The 21,572-nt window shown below is 42.0% G+C and overlaps 1 protein-coding gene and 1 long non-coding RNA gene across 3 annotated transcripts; both read right to left on the bottom strand.

The window, feature by feature from the left end:
• Nucleotides 1-5,997: 5,997 nt before the first annotated feature.
• Nucleotides 5,998-9,633, bottom strand: LOC137612020 (major histocompatibility complex class I-related gene protein-like). Of its 2 annotated transcripts, none has more exons than XM_068340317.1 (6): nucleotides 9,475-9,633; nucleotides 8,395-8,661; nucleotides 7,440-7,718; nucleotides 6,949-7,251; nucleotides 6,734-6,856; nucleotides 5,998-6,637 (listed from the first exon to the last, which is right to left on the bottom strand). In XM_068340317.1, exons 1-6 carry the CDS (start codon nucleotides 9,545-9,547, stop codon nucleotides 6,516-6,518), a joined length of 1,167 nt encoding a protein of 388 aa, XP_068196418.1. In that variant the 5' UTR covers nucleotides 9,548-9,633; the 3' UTR covers nucleotides 5,998-6,515. The 2 variants fall into 2 exon arrangements, with proteins under 2 accessions (XP_068196418.1, XP_068196417.1); XM_068340316.1 differs by having other exon boundaries at nucleotides 7,440-7,760.
• Nucleotides 9,634-10,770: 1,137 nt separating this feature from the next.
• On the bottom strand, nucleotides 10,771-17,046 carry LOC137612021 (uncharacterized). The gene is made up of 2 exons (XR_011038818.1): nucleotides 16,985-17,046; nucleotides 10,771-16,019 (listed from the first exon to the last, which is right to left on the bottom strand). It is a non-coding gene; the product is annotated as an uncharacterized lncRNA (long non-coding RNA).
• Between the last annotated feature and the right edge of the window lie 4,526 nt (nucleotides 17,047-21,572).

The raw sequence follows: 21,572 nt of genomic DNA on the forward strand, positions 1-21,572 counted from the left end.
TCAGGATGAGTTTTCCCATTCAAGTCTCTATAATCTAAACACAACCTAAGGGTACCATCTTTTTTCCGAACATACAAAACAGGCGAAGAATATGAAGACTTTGACTTCCTAACCCATCCTTGTGCTATCAGGTCGTGGAGATAACTTTTCATTTCCTGGTACAGGGGGCTTGGTACAGAAATGTATGTGCGTTTGACTGGTTCGGTGTCTTTTAGAGAAATCGTCATCTGCAATTGGTCAATGCAGCCAATATCATTATCTGACCTAGAGAAAGAATGACATTCTTCTCGAAGCACCTGCTCCACTACTTGTCCCTGATCTTCACTAAGGTGACTTAAATCTACAGGGGGATCCCATCTTTCACTGGTGGTACTTTCAGAGTTTGCTCTAGTGTGACTCACTGTGACTGGTCTGGCAACCTTCACAAAGACCTGGGCTGGCAGAACCGACATTATGGTTTGCACTGTGCCAATTGAGGTGCGCCCTGGTAAAACATCATCATGATCAGTTGGGTTAGAAACATCTATAGCGATAACTGGAAATACACCTTTCCGAACTCTGACTAGTGTATCATAGAACTCAAGACCATCTGGCCACTGAGGGTTCAGGTCTAGCTGAAGGTCTAGTCCTCTTTAAAAGGCTGTGCAACTACACGACAGTTAACCTGAATGCTACTGTGTTTTAGAACTACAACCTCCTCCCTCTTTGTTTTGACTGCATATTGATCTTCTTGTTCTGCACTAACAGCCTGTATAAAAGCTCTTACCTTGTTTCTTTTTAGACTTGGAAAAGCTTTCCTCACTGTGTGATACTGTTCAGTTTTTTTCAGTGTTTGTCAGAATGCGCTCCAAAGCAATCGATCTCAGATGATCGGATCAAGACAGCACTGATGAGCAATGATAACATTGAATTATTAAACAATGAATTAATTAGACTTTTTAGCATTTTTAACTTTTTAACCCTTCTTAAACACATCTGTGAGTTTTTCATGTTTTTAGCCCATTTTCAGAACACATAATTATTATATTTCATTTCTCTGAACTAAATGTTCATCTTATTATAAATCTTCAAATAACAGTTGTTACCATATCAGAAATGCTCATACGGAATCGGCGTAACGAACGACAAGCGGAACGTCAAGTTTATCTTCTTTTTATAAGACCGGAGCCTGCCACGCTCACCTGAACACTTGTACATAAATTACACATGTCATACTCAATCGAACAAGAGTACTACATTCACATAAAACCCCTTCCGGGCACAATAGAAAGTCCCCAAAATAAGAGCCTCACTTAACACCCCCACTCGCTCTTTTCTTACCACATCAAATTGGAAAACAAAAACAACTCATTCAATCAAAAGTAAAACATCCATGACATTCAATTGCCAAATATGTTTCTTGAAAACATTTTCAACTTCAGCTTAGTAGCTGGCTTGGTCAGAACATCCGCAATCACCTGCTCAGTGGGACAGTACTCCAAAAAGAATCTTCCATTATTAACAATTTCCCTTATGAAATGGTACTTGATGTTAATATGCTTGCACCTTTGTCTGTTCACTGGATTCTTGGCCAGTGCTATTGCACCTTGGTTGTCTTCATACACCTTTGTTTGTGCATACTGATAATTGTCAATACCACTAAGCAGTTGCTCAAGGTAAATACCTTCCTGAATGGCTGATGCTAAAGCCATATATTCTGCCTCACAAGTTGATAAAGCCACGGTTGGTTGTTTTCTTGTTTTCCAGGAAATCAAAGAGCTATCCTCATTTAGACTGGCACAATACCCTGATGTACTTCTCCTATCGACCAAATCACATGCCCAGTCAGCATCACTATAGACTCTTAGGCCTAGTTTTTCTTTATCATTTCTCCTGAAGTACCTTTGAGGTACCTGAACACATGTTTAACACATGTTTCCCCATATCTTTCATTTTGAACTTTTCAGTTAGCATCCGTTTCACATTTTTCATCACACTCTTACTGTTGGCAGCAATGATGAGATCATCAACCCAAATGATTAGTATTACTTTCTCGTTGTTTCTTTCCCGTGTGTAGACACATGTATCAGCGGAATTTTGTACAAAATAATTTTCAACTAAACATGTATGCAACAACGTATTCCAATTCCTCCCAGATTGTTTTAACCCGTAAATGGATTTCTGTAGCTTGCATACTAGTTTTTCACCCGTTTCTGATTCCTTTTCAAAATCTTCAGGTTGCTCCACATAAATTTCGTAGTCAATTGGAGCGTGAAAATAAGCTGTTTTCACATCCATCTGATGTAACACTAAGTTATCCTGGACTGCTTTTTGCATCACAACTCTTACACTCGTCGTGTCAGCTGTAGGTGAGAATGTTTCGTCATAATCGGTACCCGGTTTCTGACTGTAGCCTTTTGCTACAAACCTTGCCTTGTATTTGTTAGATCCATCTACTTCTGTTTTCAGTGCATAAACCCATCTACCCCCCACTGTCTGTTTGCCTGGTGGCAACTGTGTCAGGGTGAAGGCTTCCTTCTCCTTGAGAGATTGCATCTCCTCTATCATAGCAGATTTCCACTGTCTTGCTTTGGTTGACACAATAGCGTCTTGGTAAGTATGAGGCACATCGCACACTGCCCTGTAACAAAAGTCTATGCAAGTGTTTAGATTGTCCTCTGTGTTACCTGTCTCATAGTCCTGCAGGTGAGCTGGTCTCCTTTTGACTCTTGGTGGGTTCCTTCTGTTTACAATATCTGTGACTTCACCTGGCTGCATCTGTTCAATCTTTTTAGGTGAAGTACTAACACCACCGCTCTGAACACTCTGGCCTTGTGCATTTTGAGGTTTTTCATCAACCCTCTCATCAGTGTTGTCAACCATGGTATATATATATATATCCCCATAAGCTGTTTGTGACTCAGCTGTCTGCGTTCCCTTTTCATTTGTCGCTTTAGTTGTGAATTTCACCAACCTATACTTTTGGACCTTCTCTGCATCTGGGTAGTACACTAGATACGCTGGGCTGTTTTTGTCATAGCCTATGAAAACTCCTTGCTCACATTGAGATTCCATTTTGCCTTTCTCTTGCTTGTAAGCAAAACACGTAGATCCGAATTTCTGTAATTTGGACAGGTTGGGTACATTACCTGTGAACAGCTCATATGCTGTTTTCTTTGTGCGTCTATTGTAGCACCTATTCCTCACATATGCAGAGGTCTGAACAGCGTAGTTCCACAAGTTATCAGGTAACCCGCTTTCAATTAGTAGGCATCTACTCATCTCATAAAGTGTTCGCCAACCACTTTCTGCAGTACCATTTTGGTGGGGCGAGTAAGGCGCTGACGTTTTGTGTCTAATCCTGTTTTTGGTTAACACTGTCTGAAAATCGTGACATTTAAATTCAAATCCGAACGAATACACTTGGCTTGCCCATATGGGGCTGTGTCTGCCAGGAATTTTTCTGTGGCCTTGACTGTCACTCTTGGACCTGAGAAAGTACACGAACATAGTACCTGAATATCGATGCCCTTCCATGCTCGGAGTTCGCATGGAGCCTGCTAAATCAGTGTGTACTAGCTCTAGGGGCTTCTTTGCTTTCCTATCTGGCTCTCTGTTTCGCATCTGTGTGAATTTTCCTTGCGTGCACACCTCACCTGACTGTTTCAATCCAGATGAACCTTCCTTAATCTCCATACCTCTCACCACTCTTTGTAAATTTTTCACATCCTCATAATTACAATGACCTAATATCTGATGCCAGGTCTGTACATCATGGCACACTTCACATTGGTCAGCATAATTTTCAACAGTTGGTAAGTAATACAAGTTACAACTCTCATGCATGTCAAACCTGCGACAGTCTTTGGTAAGTATGCGACTGTCCCCTTTCTCGAAGATCGTCGTCGCACCTCCGTTGGTTGCTCTTGACACTGAGAAGATGTCGTGTGGGTATGAAGGCATGTAGAGCGCATCCCGAAGCTGCGCTCTGCGTTGCTGTCCATCGCTGTCTAGCAGGTGGATTATCCAGTGGTCTTTCTTTCTGGACGTATTTGGCCATGAAGAGGGAATCGCGGTCACCGTCTTGCTTCTCCACAAACTTTCTGGCGCCATCTCGTCCATTCTTCTTCTTGCACATTGACTCTGCATGCGTGGCATTCTTACAGTAATTGCACCACACTCTCCTATAGCATTTTCGCGCCATGTGTCCCTTTGTCCCACACTTGTAGCACGTGATATCCGCATCTTCATCTTTTCTGTTGATTTGGCCTTTGCTTTGTCTTGCGTGCGTTTTCATCACGTTATCTGTACTGGGTTCGGTCATTCTCATTTTCTCAGACTCTTCGTAAATTCGCAGTCTTCTCTTGAAGTCGGCAAAAGTGACATTGTCCTCGTTCTGTGTCACATGCACAGCTAGTGGTTTGAATGAGTCTGGTAGCCTGCCTAGCACCATGGCTACAATCAGTCCATCACTCAGGGTTTCACCTGCTTCTCTTAACGCTGTAATGATATTCTCTACCCTTATCAAGTAGTCTGTCACAGTCTCTTTTTCACACATGCGTAACTTCGTAAGCGATGTGTACATGTTTATGATTCGCGGTTTGCTTTTTCCCGCATAATGTTCTCGCAATATCTTGAGTGCTTTTCTGCCATCCTCAGCAGCCTCATGTCTGATTAGCGAAAGGCTCTTATCATCAATTAGCCTTACCAATTTGGCGTAGCAGTCGGCATTTTCCGCCAGTCATCATCGTTTGGCTGAGCTGGTTCTTGCAAGATAGTCTCTTTCAGCTCCATGATGTGTAGGCAACTTAAAAACTGTGTTTCCCACAGGTCGTATTTCTCCTCAGACCCGTCGAATAGCAGCTGCGGTGCTGAAAGTCCAGTCGCTCGGCTAGCCATCTTGTATCCCGCCAATTTTCTCCTCAGCTCCAAACTTTATCGCGTAACACTTTGCGCTGAACTTCTAACTTACTACTCACGCTCGCTTATCTTCAGCCCTGGGCCCATAACCTGTTACCATATCAGAAATGCTCATACGGAATCGGCGTAACGAACGACAAGCAGAACGTCAAGTTTATCTTCTTTTTATTAGACCGGAGCCTGCCACGCTCACCTGAACACATGTACATAAATTACACATTATACTCAATCGAACAAGAGAACTACATTCACATAAAACCACTTCCCGGCACAATAGGAAGTCCCCAAAATAAGAGCGTCACTTCACAACAGTCTTTTAAACTTACCATGTCATTCTTATTATTATAATTTCTAACTTTCAGCTTATTATCATTCCTAACTTGTCACATTAAAGAGACCTTTACTTGATATGACCTGATGGACCTGCAGTCACGTGACTGAACTGATCCATGAACTGAGTGAGGATGAGGTCACCTGAGCTGCAGCCTTCTGACCTCATCAGCTGACGTTACGTTACGGGGCGCGTGACGTCACGTTTTCCTCATCTGTTCTTGTCGCCTGCATTGACAGACAGACTGATCGATCATCCGCTGATTGGAACACATCCTGATCTGATTGGTAGAATCCAGTTGTTTATTGGTTGTGTTCTGATGTTTGAATAAATGGTTGAAAGAACTACTTTTAACGTCAAACAAGTTTATCTTTATTCCTTTAAAACATCTTAAACTTTGAAGTAAACATAGTTAGTAGTTAGAAACGTTTTCTCCAGGAGATTTTGGGATGTGAGACAAACAAAAACAAGATTCAAACGCATTTAGAGGAAATAAAGGAACGTCTCGATCCTCCAGGACGATCCGGATCCAACCAGCAGGTGGCGCCAAAGCACCAGGAAAACCCCCCCCAATCGTTTCAGTTCTCTGGTTCACAGGAACGTTTGAATTAGTCAGAAACGTGAAATGAGAAAAAGTCATCAAAATAAATATTTATCATGTCATGTTATTTATTTATCATGTCACTGATCATGGGATCAACCTCTGAGCTCCATAAATTCAATCATCGTTGTTTAAAGTGAAAGAAGTGAGAATGATGAGACACGAGTAAAATGTGGGATTTTATTGCAAAGCAGAATTTGTTGTGACAATAAACCAACCAGCAGAACAACTTGATCCAACCTTCACCTGGTTAACTAGTTAGATTAGCAGCAACCAGCAGAGAAAGACTTTCTGAGGATAAACAGCAGAGACAACTCTCTAGTGGTTGTCAGATCTCATCTCAAGGTAGCGTCAGGTCACCTGACCCTAGGAGGACCAATAGGACGACGGGAAAGCTGGAAGAACCAACAACAAGCCAGCAGCAGAAGTGTTGAACTGGAATGATGGTGACGTGTTTGAATCAACTCCTGTTAAACCAGCGATGTGGTTTGAAGACAGCTGTGATGATTCTGTTGGAAAGATCCTGTTTTACGTCTCCAGGAAGAAAAATGTGAAGAAAACGTGATAAAATATTTTAATGACACCCTTTAAGTTTGAACACGTTTGCTCAGTATCTGTAGTGCGTTTCCTACAGACTCTAATCAATAACCATCGATCACTAGATCCTCATCCTGATGGATTTGATCAGATCACATTCTGGTGCTCCCCGACCTCTGGCTGCGCCCCGACCTCTGGCTGCTCCCCGACCCCCGGCTGCAGTCTCTCAGAGAGCTCAGAGCTGTCCTCAGGAACTGAACCACGTTTAGCTGAAAACAAAGACTCGTCATCCCACCGTGAAGTTTGCTTCACGCTGAGTCAAAGCATCAGGTCAAAGAGTCACAGCTGGGAGGAAGAGACGTCACCTGTCCTCTGTCGGGAACGCTTGAACCCAACGGCTGCCATGACGACGAGAGCAAGAACCACCACAGCGATGATGATGATGATGATGGTGGTGGTGGTGGGGGGGGTCACGTCAGTGGGCTCCTCTGGAGAGAAGAAAACAACAACGAGTCACAACCTGAACAGAAGTGCAGGAAATAAAGGTGTCTCCACCTCCACCCCCCGACCCCCGTCTCACCCCAGTTGGTCCAGATCTTTCCTTTGTCCAGTCTGGTGACCAAGTCGTCCTCCACACCTTCCAGCTGGAACACACAGTCGTACCTCCTCCAGTCTTCAGGGGCCACCGATGAAAGGTTCAGGTCAACACTGGTCTGGAAGGTTCCATCATGGTTGGGGAGGATCTCTCCGTGGTCCACCTCCTCATGAAGCTCCTCTCCATCTCTCCTCCAGAAGAGTGCAGCTCTGTCAGGGTAGAAACCTGTAGCGAAGCAGCTGACTGGAGAGGAGGGGGTCTTCTGGAGGAGGAACACTGAGGGGAGCTCTGGAGGAGGAGCACAAACACACTTTAGATGCTCCTCACCAGGAGTCACTGTTTGTTCTTCTGTTTGATGGGATGGATCTGAAGTGTTGACTGTGTGTCGTTCACCTTTATTGTTTACTGTTGATCACAAACACCAGAGAAACATGAAGGTTGTCGGTACGAAACTCCATCAGGTCATGTGATCCTACCTGTTCTCAGCAGAGAGCTCCTCCCATTCTCCAAATGCTTCCTCCCCCACTCAGGACACTCCTGGGTGTAGTAATGTTTGATGTAGTCCATGTCAGCTTTGTCACGATCCCATCTGTGTTTGGTGATGAGAGCCTGAGGTCTGGGAGCGATCCAGGTCTCTGTCTTCAGGTCCAGGACCAGGAAGTCTTCTCCATTATAACCATACTGATCAAAACCAGTAACCTCTCCAGTCTCATCGTCCCACTGACAACCATACATCCTCTGGACAATATGGAAACCTGAGAGAGACTCAATGGAGTTATTCTGATCCAGTCTCAGTGCTGGTTATTATGGGATGGACAGAAACACTGGATCAGTGAAGTCCAGCAGCATCCAGTCGTCTGGGTGTGTGTGTGTGTGTCTGTCTGTGTGCGTGTGTGTGTGTGTGTGTGTGTGTCTGTGTGTCTGTGTGTGTGTGTCTGTGTGTGTGTGTCTGTGTGTGTGTGTCAGTGTGTGTGTGTCTGTGTGTGTGTGTCTGTGTGTGTGTGTGTGTGTGTCTGTTTGTGTGTGTCTGTGTGTGTGTGTGTGTGTGTGTGTGTGTGTGTCTGTGTGTGTGTCTGTGTCTGTGTGTGTATGTGTGTGTGTGTTTGTGTGTGTGTGTGTGTGTGTCTGTGTGTGTGTGTGTGTGTTTGTGTGTGTGTGTGTGTGTGTCTGTGTCTGTGTGTGTGTGTGTCTGTGTGTGTGTGTGTATGTGTCTGTGTGTGTGTGTGTGTGTGTGTGTGTATGTGTGTGTGTGTGTGTCTGTGTGTGTGTGTGTGTGTATGTGTATCTGTGTGTGTGTGTGTGTGTGTGTGTGTGTGTGTATGTGTGTGTGTCTGTGTGTGTGTGTCTGTGTGTGTGTGTGTGTGTGTGTGTGTTTACTTCCTCCAGCATGAAAACATAAACAACATTTTATCAGTAGAAACATAAACAAACCTTCAGATTGGTTGAAACGTTTCTTTAAAGTTTCAATGTTGACTTTGAACATCTCCTGGTTCCCCTCTTCGATCCTGGTCTGTCGGTTCCAGTACTCAGGATCATCTGCTGTGATTTTCTCCATCCAGTCCTGTTTGGGTTCTGCTCTCTTGGTGTTACTGTCATAATGAACAATCTGAACGTCATCAATCATCCCAACAACCACATACTCTGGGAAGTTTGGGACTCCAGAAGATGCAGTGCGGAAATACTTCAGAGAGTGAGTCACTGAAAGAAACAGAAACATGATTTGTGTTTCATAAACCAGTGAAACATTTGATTTTCCTGCACACAGAACCAACAAGAACTGGGCTCCAGTAAAGTGGTTCTGATGGCGTCTGTTGTTCAGTCAGTTCTTCTCTGGTTTCATCAAGTCTCCTTCCTGTTGCTCTTGTTGTTTCTGATGATCAGCTGATAACTGGAAGGATTTCTACAATCAGAATCCTTCCTGTCGTCTGCTGTCTGAACACAAGGAGGTCATGTTTCTGTGTTCTGTGTCACGTCAAGAATGTTGGACAAACCGGTTCTGGAGCAAATCTACCCTGGATCTAACCTAGAACAAATCTACCCTGGAACAAACCTACCCTGGATCTACCCTAGAACAAATGTACCCTGGATCTACCCTGGAACAAATGTACCCTGGATCTACCCTAGAACAAATGTACCCTGGATCTACCCTAGAACAAATCTACCCTGGATCTACCCTAGAACAAATCTACCCTGGGTCTAACCTAGAACAAATGTACCCTGGATCTACCCTGGAACAAATGTACCCTGGATCTACCCTAGAACAAATCTACCCTGGATCTACCCTAGAACAAATCTACCCTGGATCTACCCTAGAACAAATCTACCCTGGATCTACCCCTGCTGGATCCTGGATCAGCTGCTCAGCTTTCAGATGACAGCTGGGTCACCCCTGAACATTTCTCAGGTGCTAACATGTCAGGAAGTCCATCAACAGAGCCCTGAATCCATCCAGCAGGCTACAAACACACCAAAGTCGTTCTCCTTCCCGATCGGGAAATCACGTGACCTCACCTCCCGCCGCACCAGGTACACCTGTTCCCAGGAGAACCACCAGAACCAAGGTCGTCATGGTGACCTGTCGCATCTGCAGCTCCGAACACACAACAGCCGACAGGAGTCTCTGGTGAAGCTTCCAGTCCGACCATCAAGGGTGAAGTGAGGACGGAACACGGAGAGCAGCGGACTTCCCCGTCCTTCTGAGCCAATGGCAGTTCGTCCTGAGCGGTGACGTCACAGGCTGTGAATCGAAAGTGAAAGTGAATGGAGCTGATTTTAAAGTGCGCCAGACGATGGGGGGGTGGGGGATCAGTTTGCTGACGGTGACGTGTTGTTGGAGCTGTGGACGCTGAAAACTGCTGGACCCACACAAATGTGACCCCCCTGTTGATGTTTGATCAGCTGACGCTCCTCTTGTTACTGATCACTGAGGAGTAGTTACATTCATGTCACTTTACACTGAGTTACATTTACTGACATTTATTAGTGACATCTGGCCCTTTGAGGACAGACATTATACTGATGTGGCCCTCAGTAAAAATGAGTTTGACCCCCCCCCGATCCAGTGGAACCTCCAGTCCACGTGGTTTCCCTTCAGGTAACTCTTCAGGTCAGCATCACCTGTTCCTCTGACATCTGCTCCCATCATCTGATCCGTAGCGTTGATGCTGCATCAGGACGCGTCCGGTGAAGACAGGCCCAGTGAAGCGGTCCTGATGGATGGACCCCCCCCCGCCCCCGCGCTGACTCCTCTGAATAGCGAGTCCGTCTCGTCATTCTAGAACATGTCATAGAGGTGCTGAATCGTTCCTTCTCCAGAGTGTGTTCCCCAGCCGCCTCCCACGGTCCGTGATGTCCGTGTCCGCCGCTGAGCTTCATGACATTCTGTAGAACTACTTTTAACGTCAAACAAGTTTATCTTTATTCCTTTAAAACATCTTAAACTTTGAAGTAAACATAGTTAGTAGTTAGAAACGTTTTCTCCAGGAGATTTTGGGATGTGAGACAAACAAAAACAAGATTCAAACGCATTTAAAGAGGAAATAAAAGAACGTTTCGATCCTCCAGGACGATCTGGATCCAACCAGCAGGTGGCGTCAAAGCACCAGGAAAAAAAAACAATCGTTTCAGTTCTCTGGTTCACAGGAACGTTTGAATTAGTCAGAAACATGAAATGAGAAAAAGTCATCAAAATAAATATTTATCATGTTATTTATTTATCATGTCAATGATCATGGGATCAACCTCTGAGCTCCATAAATTCAATCATCGTTGTTTAAAGTGAAAGAAGTGAGAATGATGAGACACGAGTAAAATGTGGGATTTTATTACAAAGCAGAATTTGTTGTGACAATAAACCAACCAGCAGAACAACTTGATCCAACCTTCACCTGGTTAACTAGTTAGATTAGCAGCAACCAGCAGAGAAAGACTTTCTGAGGATAAACAGCAGAGACAACTCTCTAGTGGTTGTCAGATCTCATCTCAAGGTAGCGTCAGGTCACCTGACCCTAGGAGGACCAATAGGACGACGGGAAAGCTGGAAGAACCACCAACAAGCCAGCAGCAGAAGTGTTGAACTGGAATGATGGTGACGTGTTTGAATCAACTCCTGTTAAACCAGCGATGTGGTTTGAAGACAGCTGTGATGATTCTGTTGGAAAGATCCTGTTTTACGTCTCCAGGAAGAAAAATGTGAAGAAAACGTGTTAAAATATTTTAATGACACCCTTTAAGTTTGAACATGTTTGCTCAGTATCTGTAGTGCGTTTCCTACAGACTCTAATTGTTGCAGGTACCAGGATGTGGCACCCAACAACAGATATATGTGTGGTATTCGGTGCCAATGAAATGTAGAATGCAGCCGAGAGACTTCGGTATCGACAACGTGCTTACTCTTTATTTTTCTTCTCTCTCTTCTTTTTTTAATCAATCTAATCACAGCGCCCACAGTCGGTCAATCACTGTAACACATCGTAACAGGACACAACAATATGATACCAGGAAAACAGGTTAAAATGTTATAAATGAAGGAGACAGTGGAGTAGTGTAGTGTTTTCACTGAAGCTCCTTCTCGGTTATATTTTATTCACAATCATTCACATTTCACCATAAATTCCCTCTCTAACCAATACTGTCTGCATTTGTCCTTTAATTTGAATTATTTTACCCAGCATCCATATCACTGTATCTTTCACTGTCTATCTAGACATTCACATTTACATGTCCATAGAACATTCATTATCAGTCCAAAATACATCCAATATATCATACTGATTCACAAGACATTTCAACAATAAACACGTTCTGAAACTCTTTGGCATTCCCCTTTAACATTACTCGTTTTCCAAAATCAGTTCTTCTTGTCATTAATTTACTTTGCATTTTAAAGTGCACTTTTAATATGTAAAGATGCTACTAGCACCAGGACTCAATACAAAACAGTACCAGTAATCACCCCGAACACATATTGACATTGCATAGCTGCCTCATGGTCTTAAACCATTCCCTTCAGTAGAGGGTAACACTGCTTACTTAGTATGTACACAAAATAATAAAATGGAGCCAGCCATTAAACATATCAAAACATAAGTCTAACTATAAGAATGGAGGAGTGATACCCCAAAACCATGACGGAACCCCACGTGGGGAGACGCCATCTTAACGAGACCCAGTACACACAGTGACAGTTCTTGAATCTCTACAAGCTTATTTTATACATAAATTCGACCCAAATCAAAGCACAAACGTTACCAAAAGCGACATAAACATCAGGTGATATCTTTGTGTGGTTGTGAAGGATTACCCACCTGGAAAACAAGTTGAAATGTTATAAATGAAGGAGACGGTGGAGTAGTGTACCGTTTTCACCAAAGCTCCTTCTCGGTTATGAAGGGAGCCCGGCTAGCGCGCACGTCATACGGACTGGTACAGGTTTAACCTGTGATCCCACCACTGCCCCCTGGTGACCAAAGTTCTATTGTTTTTGGGATCTCTTCCAGGCCTGTACCTAATTGTGAAATGGAAATCAGCCACTTCTGCACCCCACCTAAAAGTGGTTGCGTTCAACTTTGCTGTGGACAAGATGTGAGTGGGTTATTATTGCTGTAAACAGTAAAACTTGGAACCCCCCCCCCCCTATTTTCTTACTTTATCTCTCTCCCTCCAAATAAACAGAATTCAATAAACAAAACAAGATTCAAAGTACATATATAGAAACAAATCAATACAAATAAAAAATGAATACAGTTAAAACGCATTCAGTCTTGTTCATGAAATATTGAAAGACACCGTTTTACCATGGTTATGAAGCCTTCTTTTGTGTTCGCTTGTATTATATATGCTGGTAGTGAGTTCCACCCTACAACAGCTCTATACATGACAGTTTTCTGTATAGCAGAAGTCCTAGCTTTAGGTAAATTGAACCTCCCCTCTATTGCATGTCTCGTTTGATATTCATGACTGGAAGAATGTTTCAATAAACTTTTATGAATTATTTTTAGAGATTGAGTGGCTATTATGTTACGAATGAAATTTACTAAACAATAGGTAGACCTTTGACTAACAGTCAACCATCGTAATCTATCATGCATATCTTTTACATTAGTTCTGTAGGAACAGTTTAACGCACAATGTGCTGCTTTATTTTGAACAATTTGTAATTTCTTCATATCGACCTTTGTATCGCTGGACCAAATGATAAAGCAATAATCAAGCTGTGACAAAACTAAGGCATTCAAGACCTGTTTAGTGACATCTAGTGGCAGAACTGATACAGCTCTTCCCATTTCGCTAACAATGTTGTCAACCTGATGTGACCATGATAGAATGTTGTCAAATGTAATACCTAACAGTTTGGTCTCTTTTACTTGATCAATGGGAATATTATTGACATTTAAATTCAAAGTGGGCTCAGATCTCCACTGATACTTTGTCCCCATTAATATAGACTCTGTCTTACCAGCATTGAGCACAAGTTTATTACTATCCACCCACTCGACTATTGACTTTAATTCTTGTTCTAAAATAGAATTGATCTCTTCTACAGTAGTTCCTGAAACATATATGGTTGAGTCATCAGCATACATTGAGATTTGAGCATCATGTAGTATTAAAGGTAGATCATTCATAAAAATCGAGAACAATAAAGGCCCTAGGCAACTTCCCTGGGGGACTCCACAGTTAACAGTACTGACATCAGATAAGCTACCATCAAAAAAAACAGTTTGCCTTCTATTACTTAAGTAACTCACCAGCCATTTTAATGCAGGTCTAGTCAAACCATATTCTTTAAGCTTTCCTAATAGTAAAGGATGATCAATCAGATCAAACGCTGCACTATAATCAAGTAAAACAGCCCCTTCCGGTCTTCCATTATCAATATCACATTGCCAATCATCTGTCATCTGTGTCAATGCTGTACATGCTGAGTGACGCCTGTAAGCATGTTGATAATCTGTGTTCAAACCATATACATCAAAATAAAATTGAATTTGCTGAAATATAATTCTCTCCATTACCTTTCCTAAAGCTGGTAACAAACCAATAGGGCGGCTATTAGCCTCCGAGAACGGTGCAGCTGTATTTTTGTCCAGAGGAATAATTTTAGCTATTTTCCAAGCATCAGGACATCTACATCTCTCAATACTCAAGTTAATGATATGACAAACAGGAACAGAAATTAAACTGGAAACCAAGCTAATACATTTTATGTCCAAGTTATCCACACCTGGTGGTCTATCTTTACATTTTCCAAGCAGACCCTCAACCTCATTAGCAGTTACCTTTTCAATTTTAAATCTACAGTCCTTATTTTGCATTAAATTCCCAATTAATGTTGTTGATGAGTGTGTGTTTAGATGCTTCATGTTGCTTCTTAAACTGTTGATTTTTGACTGAAAGAAATCATTAAAATAATTAGCAATATCAACTGGTTTAGTTAAATATGTTCCATCTACTTCGATATAAGACGGGCAGGCTTTAGGGTTTCTACCCATCATATCATTTACTACATTCCACATTTTCTTTTTGTCATTATTCACATTTTCTATTTTATTCACATAAAACGATTGCTTTTTCTTCTTATTTAGATAAGTAACATAATTTTGTAATTGTGTAAGACACGTAACACACACACACACAACCACACACACACACACACACACACACACACAACCAATCACACACATAATTTGTCACTTTGCATAGTGTAGCCTTGTCTTCTCGCCCCACCCCCATCCCACTTTACATTTGGCCAATTCTCGTTTCCCACATCACTAATAATACCGCCACATGCAACACAACATTAAATGGCATGTTGCATATGCCAGCACCATCAGCCAACATGGCATTATGACATATGCAAAAGGATATTTCATGGTATGATACATACGGCAGCACCACCAGCTCATCATGTTCAACAGTAAACTACTAATGCCACCACATGCAACATGACACAACCCTGATAGCTATTGAGCCTCTGTCAAAATCAAAATTATCTAACTTTAAAAAAATATAATAGTAAAGATAAATATATTTAAAAAAAAAAAAATTATAATAATAACGAATAAAATTATAGCGTAAAAATAAAATAAATGAGCACTGGGAAGAAAAAGAAAAGAAATGAATTAGCATAAGTATTGGGGAAAAAATATAAAGTAAAAACAGAAAAAATAAATAAATATATATCCTCATTTCATCTCCATTTTCAGTCCAGTGATAGAAATTGATTAGTGTTCCATCCCATTCATTTCACTTGAAGGATCCAACTTCTATAAACAGTATTATTAGGACAGTACCTGAGTTTGGACCCGTGCATCCATTCCATGTTGTATCACTTTGTCATGTCAGTTTCCTCGCCAACTTTATCAGACTCGCTATCCTCCTTTTGAGATGCGACATCACCCTTCTCTTCTCCTTCTTCATCCTTGTCAGATGCCCCGTTCACGTCCTCCTCTTCATCAGGTTCAATGTTTTTAATGTAGCGAACGAAGAAATCTTCTGCCTCTCTAGCAGTAGTGAACTTGTGCACTTTCTCACGAAAGGTCAGGATCAATGTTGCAGTTGGCTGGATAAAGCCGCATCTTATTTTGTGTTCAAATAGCTCTGATTTTATATCTTTAAACTCTGCTCGGAGGTTCATTGTTTCAGCGCTGACATCAGAATGGATCCAGATTCTCTTCCCGTTATACGTGAACGAACGTAACTCAGCTGCTTTCTGGGTTATTTTCCTTTTGATCTCAAAGCTATGCAGCCTTGCGATCATGCACCTCGAGCCATTTTTCTCGGGACCAGTGCGATGTGCCACGCTGATCACTGGGCCGGTTCCAACCATATCCACAGCAAACACTTCCCGCAGCAGTCTTTCTGTAAACGTAGTCGGGTTACCTGCTTCCACATCCAACGGCAGGCCAAAGGTTTTGCGGCTGTGATTCCCCAGCTGGATAATCTTCTTCTTTGATGTATTATTTTCTTCAATGATCATTTGTTGTATATGTTACACGCCCCAGGGGTGTGGCTAGTAAAACAGATTATATTTTAAACTGCTCTGCTAGGTAGACCTGAATAAACAGGGAAAAACACGAGACAGTCAGTTTCGGTGTAAGTTATTCTCTCTTCCTTGGTCATCTCTATTTATTAACAATCATGTTTCTTAAATCAAATGTAGCGGCAAGAGGACACAAGCCAGTGTCTTATTGTGCCGGTCCCAAGCCCGGATAAATACAGAGGGTTGCATCAGGAAGGGCATCCGGCGTAAAACTTTTGCCAAATCAAAGATGCGAATCATTTCAATCATAAATCATGTTCACAAAATATCAATGACACATATTTTCTCCATAGTTTCATCATCAATTCAATACATTCTTCTTTGCATACACGTCCATATTCCCATATGTTTTCATTTGTCAGCATCCATACACTGTAATAATGTTTGATTTTTACCAATCATGTTGCTTAGAATTGCATAGAATTAGTCTATTCTGTTTTCGTACCGTCACATCCCTAATGACTGTATTGTTTTTAATCATCACATCACTATTAAAGTATTTATAGAATCATGTAATCATTTCTATCATCATGTAACTAGATAAATCAAGAAATAACCATGAACAAAACACAATATCCCTTCTGTTCTGCTAACAGGCTAACACTGTATCGGTATAATATAGTGTATAAAGACAACTGGATGCACTTCAAGGCAAAACTGGAGAGAATTAACAATATACAAAAAACGGAAATGTACTCTTTCAATGTAAACAATAAATCACACATCCACAACACAAAACAGGAGCTTCTAAGACTAAAGGAGCAACAAAAATAACCTCAGTGAAAACCACCTACATGTCACGTAGCGGACGGCCGGAATGGCTGCTGCCATGAAAGTTAGCATAAAACCCTAGATTCCGCTACATACATCAAACTACTACAAAGTAATGTCATTTCTGGCATAAAACTGAGTCAAGTTTTGTTTTATAATACAAAGTGCTCATAATAAATGTTTTTCATGTGCCAGCGTTATACCTACCTGAATAAACAGGGAAAACACGGGACAGAGTCGGTTTCGGTGTTCGTTATCCTCTCTTCCTTGGTCATCTGAAGAAGAACGTCACGTAGGCACCGAGCTAACCTGTCTCTGGAAACGGAGCGGCCACCTGGTGGCGGAATGTGGAACAGGTGTATTCCTAGAATATAGATCCCCATTTATTCTCAATTCACATGAAGGCTATTCAAAGTACAAGACAATTATCTAATATTACAAAAATATAACTACACTCTTGTGTATGTCACATATACGTTCAAGTTCAGACAGTCTGTCATCAGTATAACCCGCAGCTTTCTCCAGTGCAGCTACTTTGCCTTCGCATTTAGTCAAGTTACCTTTCAACTCCTCCAAACATTTGTTCACTGGCTCGAAACTTTTGGCCAATGCTGCTGTTATTTCTTCACGGATAATTTGTCTCATTGTAGCGGCCATTTCAGCCGTGAAAGCCTTGTACCGTGTAGCCATCTTTCACAATTGTTTTTTGCAACTCGTAGCGTTGAACTGGTGGCCAGGTGCAAACAATCACACTGCATCTACACCTTCTCCAGAGAGCAGTCAGTCCAGTTCATAAGTAAAGCTACTTCAAAATGACACATTCCAAATGATTATGTGGTCATAAACCTTTCACTTGCATTTCACATGCATTGAGTGGCATAAACCTAATTAAATATAAACTTAAGCCAGTGGGACCGGGGTACCGCGGCTACACACGTCTGCGCTCACATCGTCTGCCGAGTAGACCAAGCGTTTTTCTGAGTCGGCCCACAGTCTGAGGTCTGATGTCTTTTAGTGCTCTTACAGCTTCAAAATCAGCAGGATCTACTGAAAACCAGTGTGTCATCCAGATAAGGAAGGAGCATTCATGAGGCCAAGGGGGATGCGAATCCACTCATAAAGTCCCCGTGGTGTAACACACGCCATTAGTGGGCTGTTTTTCTCTGTCATGAAACCCTGGCGGTAAGCTTTACCTTGATCTAAAAGAGAGAACCGGGACTTACCACACAAGCTATCTAAAATGTCTTGTGCCCGAGGGATAGGCTGACGGTCAGGATGAGTTTTCCCATTCAAGTCTCTATAATCTAAACACAACCTAAGGGTACCATCTTTTTTCCGAACATACAAAACAGGCGAAGAATATGAAGACTTTGACTTCCTAACCCATCCTTGTGCTATCAGGTCGTGGAGGTAACTTTTCATTTCCTGGTACAGGGGGCTTGGTACAGAAATGTATGTGCGTTTGACTGGTTCGGTGTCTTTTAGAGAAATCGTCATCTGCAACTGGTCAATGCAGCCAATATCATTATCTGACCTAGAGAAAGAATGACATTCTTCTCGAAGCACCTGCTCCACTACTTGTCCCTGATCTTCACTAAGGTGACTTAAATCTACAGGGGGATCCCATCTTTCACTGGTGGTACTTTCAGAGTTTGCTCTAGTGTGACTCACTGTGACTGGTCTGGCAACCTTCACAAAAACCTGGGCTGGCAGAACCCACATTATGGTTTGCACTGTGCCAATTGAGGTGCGCCCTGGTAAAACATCATCATGATCAGTTGGGTTAGAAACATCTATAGCGATAACTGGAAATACACCTTTCCGAACTCTGACTAGTGTATTATAGAACTCAAGACCATCTGGCCACTGAGGGTTCAGGTCTAGCTGAAGGTCTAGTCCTCTTTAAAAGGCTGTGCAACTACACGACAGTTAACCTGAATGCTACTGTGTTTTAGAACTACAACCTCCTCCCTCTTTGTTTTGACTGCATATTGATCTTCTTGTTCTGCACTAACAGCCTGTATAAAAGCTCTTACCTTGTTTCTTTTTAGACTTGGAAAAGCTTTCCTCACTGTGTGATACTGTTCAGTTTTTTTCAGTGTTTGTCAGAATGCGCTCCAAAGCAATCGATCTCAGACGATCGGATCAAGACAGCACTGATGAGCAACGATAACATTGAATTATTAAACAATGAATTAATTAGACTTTTTAGCATTTTTAACTTTTTAACCCTTCTTAAACACATCTGTGAGTTTTTCATGTTTTTAGCCCATTTTCAGAACACATAATTATTATATTTCATTTCTCTGAACTAAATGTTCATCTTATCATAAATCTTCAAATAACAGTTGTTACCATATCAGAAATGCTCATACGGAATCGGCGTAACGAACGACAAGCGGAACGTCAAGTTTATCTTCTTTTTATAAGACCGGAGCCTGCCACGCTCACCTGAACACTTGTACATAAATTACACATGTCATACTCAATCGAACAAGAGTACTACATTCACATAAAACCCCTTCCGGGCACAATAGAAAGTCCCCAAAATAAGAGCCTCACTTAACACCCCCACTCGCTCTTTTCTTACCACATCAAATTGGAAAACAAAAACAACTCATTCAATCAAAAGTAAAACATCCATGACATTCAATTGCCAAATATGTTTCTTGAAAACATTTTCAACTTCAGCTTAGTAGCTGGCTTGGTCAGAACATCCGCAATCATCTGCTCAGTGGGACAGTACTCCAAAATGAATCTTCCATTATTAACATTTTCCCTTATGAAATGGTACTTGATGTTAATATGCTTGCACCTTTGTCTGTTCACTGGATTCTTGGCCAGTGCTATTGCACCTTGGTTGTCTTCATACACCTTTGTTTGTGCATACTGATAATTATCAATACCACTAAGCAGTTGCTCAAGGTAAATACCTTTCTGTATGGCTGATGCTAAAGCCATATATTCTGCCTCACAAGTTGATAAAGCCACGGTTGGTTGTTTTCTTGTTTTCCAGGAAATCAAAGAGCTATCCTCATTTAGACTGGCACAATACCCTGATGTACTTCTCCTATCGGCCGAATCACATGCCCAGTCAGCATCACTATAGACTCTTAGGCCTAGTTTTTCTTTATCATTTCTCCTGAAGTACCTTTGAGGTACCTGAACACATGTTTAACACATGTTTCCCCATATCTCTCATTTTGAACTTTTCAGTTAGCATCCGTTTCACATTTTTCATCACACTCTTACTGTTGGCAGCAATGATGAGATCATCAACCCAAATGATTAGTATTACTTTCTCGTTGTTTCTTTCCCGTGTGTAGACACATGTATCAGCGGAATTTTGTACAAAATAATTTTCAACTAAAAATGTATGCAACAATGCATTCCAATTCCTCCCAGATTGTTTTAACCCGTAAATGGATTTCTGTAGCTTGCATACTAGTTTTTCACCCGTTTCTGATTCCTTTTCAAAATCTTCAGGTTGCTCCACATAAATTTCGTAGTCAATTGGAGCGTGAAAATAAGCTGTTTTCACATCCATCTGATGTAACACTAAGTTATCCTGGACTGCTTTTTGCATCACAACTCTTACACTCGTCGTGTCAGCTGTAGGTGAGAATGTTTCGTCATAATCGGTACCCAGTTTCTGACTGTAGCCTTTTGCTACAAACCTTGCCTTGTATTTGTTAGATCCATCTACTTCTGTTTTCAGTGCATAAACCCATCTACCCCTCACTGTCTGTTTGCCTGGTGGCAACTGTGTCAGGGTGAAGGCTTCCTTCTCCTTGAGAGATTGCATCTCCTCTATCATAGCAGATTTCCACTGTCTTGCTTTGGTTGACGCAATAGCGTCTTGGTAAGTATGAGGCTCATCGCACACTGCCCTGTAACAAAAGTCTATGCAAGTGTTTAGATTGTCCTCTATGTTACCTGTCTCATAGTCCTGTAGGTGAGCTGGTCTCCTTTTGACTCTTGGTGGGTTCCTTCTGTTTACAATATCTGTGACTTCACCTGGCTGCATCTGTTCAATCTTTTTAGGTGAAGTACTAACACCACCGCTCTGAACACTCTGGCCTTGTGCATTTTGAGGTTTTTCATCAACCCTCTCATCAGTGTTGTCAACCATGATATATATATATATATATCCCCATAAGCTGTTTGTGACTCAGCTGTCTGCGTTCCCTTTTCATTTGTCGCTTTAGTTGTGAATTTCACCAACCTATACTTTTGGACCTTCTCTGCATCTGGGTAGTACACTAGATACGCTGGGCTGTTTTTGTCATAGCCTATGAAAACTCCTTGCTCACATCGAGATTCCATTTTGCCTTTCTCTTGCTTGTAAGCAAAACACGTAGATCCGAATTTCTGTAATTTGGACAGGTTGGGTACATTACCTGTGAACAGCTCATATGCTGTTTTCTTTGTGCGTCTATTGTAGCACCTATTCCTCACATATGCAGAGGTCTGAACAGCGTAGTTCCACAAGTTATCAGGTAACCCGCTTTCAATTAGTAGGCATCTACTCATCTCATAAAGTGTTCGCCAACCTCTTTCTGCAGTACCATTTTGGTGGGGCGAGTAAGGCGCTGACGTTTTGTGTCTAATCCTGTTTTTGGTTAACACTGTCTGAAAATCGTGACATTTAAATTCAAATCCGAACGAATACACTTGGCTTGCCCATATGGGGCTGTGTCTGCCAGGAATTTTTCTGTGGCCTTGACTGTCACTCTTGGACCTGAGAAAGTACACGAACATAGTACCTGAATATCGATGCCCTTCCATGCTCGGA

This window comes from Antennarius striatus, chromosome 18 (genome assembly GCF_040054535.1).
Source record: "Antennarius striatus isolate MH-2024 chromosome 18, ASM4005453v1, whole genome shotgun sequence".
Classification (NCBI taxonomy): domain Eukaryota; kingdom Metazoa; phylum Chordata; class Actinopteri; order Lophiiformes; family Antennariidae; genus Antennarius; species Antennarius striatus.